Source organism: Pediculus humanus, genomic scaffold (genome assembly GCF_000006295.1).
Source record: "Pediculus humanus corporis 1103172107770 genomic scaffold, whole genome shotgun sequence".
Taxonomy (NCBI): Eukaryota; Metazoa; Arthropoda; class Insecta; order Psocodea; family Pediculidae; genus Pediculus; species Pediculus humanus.
In genome coordinates, this window is record NW_002987368.1 from 152,822 (window position 1) to 156,082 (window position 3,261).

General features: G+C 25.7%; 1 protein-coding gene across 1 annotated transcript; it reads left to right on the top strand.

The window, feature by feature from the left end:
• Window positions 1–612: 612 nt before the first annotated feature.
• Phum_PHUM356640 (uncharacterized protein) lies at window positions 613–3,012 on the top strand (the record flags this gene model as incomplete). Its single annotated transcript, XM_002427917.1, has 4 exons — window positions 613–619; window positions 658–822; window positions 1,081–1,914; window positions 2,750–3,012. The coding sequence occupies 4 exons, from the start codon at window positions 613–615 to the stop codon at window positions 3,010–3,012; spliced, it is 1,269 nt and encodes a 422-aa protein (XP_002427962.1).
• Window positions 3,013–3,261: the final 249 nt, after the last annotated feature.

The following is a 3,261-nucleotide window of genomic DNA, read 5'->3' on the forward strand; positions in this document are numbered from 1 at the left end:
TGATTTCTTATCGACAGGTAAGATATATATATTATTTATTTATTTTTTACATTTAAATAATAATAATAATAATATTATTATCATTATTTAAATTATTTAATACGTTGAAAGAAAAAAAAGTTTTATATTGTCGCGTTTTAGAAAAAACGACATTTTTTAAATTATTATTATTAATTCATGAATTTATTTATTTATTTTGTCCATTAATTGTGACGTCATTTTACAATAAATAATAATAATTATTATTATTATTTATTTTTAAAACGTTGAAATAATTACAAAAAAAAAATTTTTTTTCTAATTATAACATTTAAACTTTTTTCATGTGGTAAAAAAAAGAAATTTTTTTTTTTTTTTTAATTAAAAACTTATCGATAATAATAATAATAATCATTTATTTAAAATTGATGAATTTTTATTTATTATTATTATTATTATTATTAATCAATTAAAAAGTTTTATTATTTTTATTATTTTTTTGTCGATGAAAATTTAAAATGAAAATTAAGAAATATTTAAAATTGATTTAATTCGTTTATTTATTTATTTATTTTACTCGGAGAATAATAATAATAATGATAATGATAATAATGATAATAAATTTGGTAATTAATGAAACGTGTGAAATATTTCTTTTTGTTTTTGTTTTAATTAAAGTTTCACAATTCGATGAAGAATTTGAGGATTCGAATATTTTAACGTGTAAAAATCGATGCAATCAAACGTCGAATGATCTAGAAAACGAAAAATGTAGCTGTCAACAAAAATGCATACAAATGAAAAATTGTTGTATGGATTTTTTCGATTTGTGTCAGTTCAACGGTAAGTTTTCTTTTTTTTTTTTTACAAAAATTTATATTATTCCGTTCAAAAAAAAAAATTTTTTTTAATTAAAACAATTCAAACGTGAAATTTATATAAACTTTTCTTATCGAAATTTTTCAAATAAATAAATAATAAGTTATTAGGAAATTTAAAAATCCTTCGTTTTGTTTTTTCGGAATGATAAAAAATTAAATTTTCATTTCGTTGATTTGAAAATAAATTTAAATTATTAATTTAAATTTTTTTAACGTGTAGTTTCTAGTTCCACCACAACAGAATCCGAAAAAATTATTGGTTATTCCTATACTACTCCAACGCAAAAATTAACGGAAACGACAAAAACGCAAATTAAAAATAATTCGTCGGAATCAAAAAATGATGAAAATAACGAAATAGATCCTATAAAACCTGTTGCACCGCCATTGCCACCCAGGTTACCGCTACCACCGTCACCTCGGCCACCACCACCACCACCACCGCCATTGCCACCCCGATCGCCGACCATCGTCGTAAATAAAACGGAAGAAAAAATTTTTAAAACAACAAAAAATAGTCAAACGATAAAACCTACGACACCGAAATCGGGAAAAATTAACAGTAGCGTTATTTTAGAAAATGTTAATAATAATAATAATACAATTTGGAAAAAAAATATAACTTCGACAGCAGTAAAAACAACAACAGCAGTAACAAAAAAAATACAATTGACGATTCCAACGATTCGTCAACCCGTACCCGATGTTAAAGAAGTTTTAAAAAATAAAAATATTTCCGTGGTTGAAAATTCGACAGTGAAATCCATCGTCGTAACGAAAAAAATAACGAACTCGACGAAAAAATTATACAAACCGGAAATAAAATATTTCGGAAGGAAAAATTTAACGATGCAAACAACAAACGACAAAAACACAACGAAAACAACAAACGTAACTTTGGTGAAGACCAACGACGTCACGCCGATAAGAATATTTAAAAATCAAGGAGTGAGACCCCCACAACCGATCAATCCAAAACTATTGGAAAAACCTTCACTTCCGGTTATAACAAACGAATCACGATTTCCTAAGGGAAAACCAAAAGAATTTTTAGGTATGATGATATTTAATATTTACACGATTTTACAACTTGTTACAATTCAATTACAAAAAGAAAAATATTTATTTAAATTAAAATTTTTTTTTTTTTAAATTTATCGAAAAACGATGATAAAAAAAAATTTTCCCACGATGATAAAAAAAAAAAAATTTACGACCGTTATATTAATTAATTTACATTTAAATCAAAACAAAACAAAAATAAATATTCGTCCATTAAAAATTTAAATATCCGAAAACGAAAAATTTTCCGACTCTCTCATTGGTCGAAATTTTCTTTATACGTAATCCGAATTCCCATACGGAAATTAACGAGGATGATCGAACGAAAGGGTTAAAAAATCATACGTGTATTATATATATTGGATAAGGTTGTTTTGAAATTTAAGGTCATTGAACTTTTAAAGTTATAAAAATGGGGGGTGGGGAAAGAAAAAATAAATAATAAATATTTAATAACGGATTCGAAATCGTGTTTTACAATTTGTTTCACCATTTTCTTTTTTTTTTTTTAATCGATTTCGAAGGATTCGCGGGCGGGGGAAGGGGTGCGGGGGGTAAATTTATCGATTATTAATTGATCGATTTTTTTATTTAATCGGTTTAAGAATAATAATAATTTTTTTTGGGGACCGCGGCCGATTTATTCATTCATTTTTTTTCTTACGATTTATTAAACGATTTTTTTTATACGTATTTAAGTGATTTAAAGAAAATAATAATGATGATGATGATAATAATAAAAAAACAGGGGGGAAATTTTTTTTCCTGTTTTTCCTTAAGGCAAATTTTAAAAAAAATTAATTAATTTTTTTTTTTTTTCGTTACAGCTGGTAAAGAACCGCCGCAAGCGATAAAAATCGATGCGCATAAAGAAACAAGAGCAGGAACAATGAGGGGATTTTTAGAAATCGGCGGAATTTGTTGTGCACTTTTAATAATAATAATAATACTAACCGTCGTTTGGTATAAAAGAACGAAAACAAGAAAAACTGAAAGGGATAGCATGGTCGAAGATTCAGATGTGAGATTTTTAACATCAGATGAAGTTTTAGATTTTACACTTGCAAGACCTGCCGATGACGAACTTTAACCTTTTTTCCCCACACCCCAACAAAAATATAAAAATAATCATATTTCATTTAAATATTAATTAAATTTCTCCTCTCATCATCATCATCATCACCATCTATCAATCAATCAACGAAAAATTATTTATTTTCTGTAATAAAAAATTTTTTTTCTGTTTTAAAAAAAAATAATTTAAATATTTTATTTCATTGTTTTGTTTTTTTCTTATACTCACTCACGCACGCACACACGCACTCACGCACGCACACGC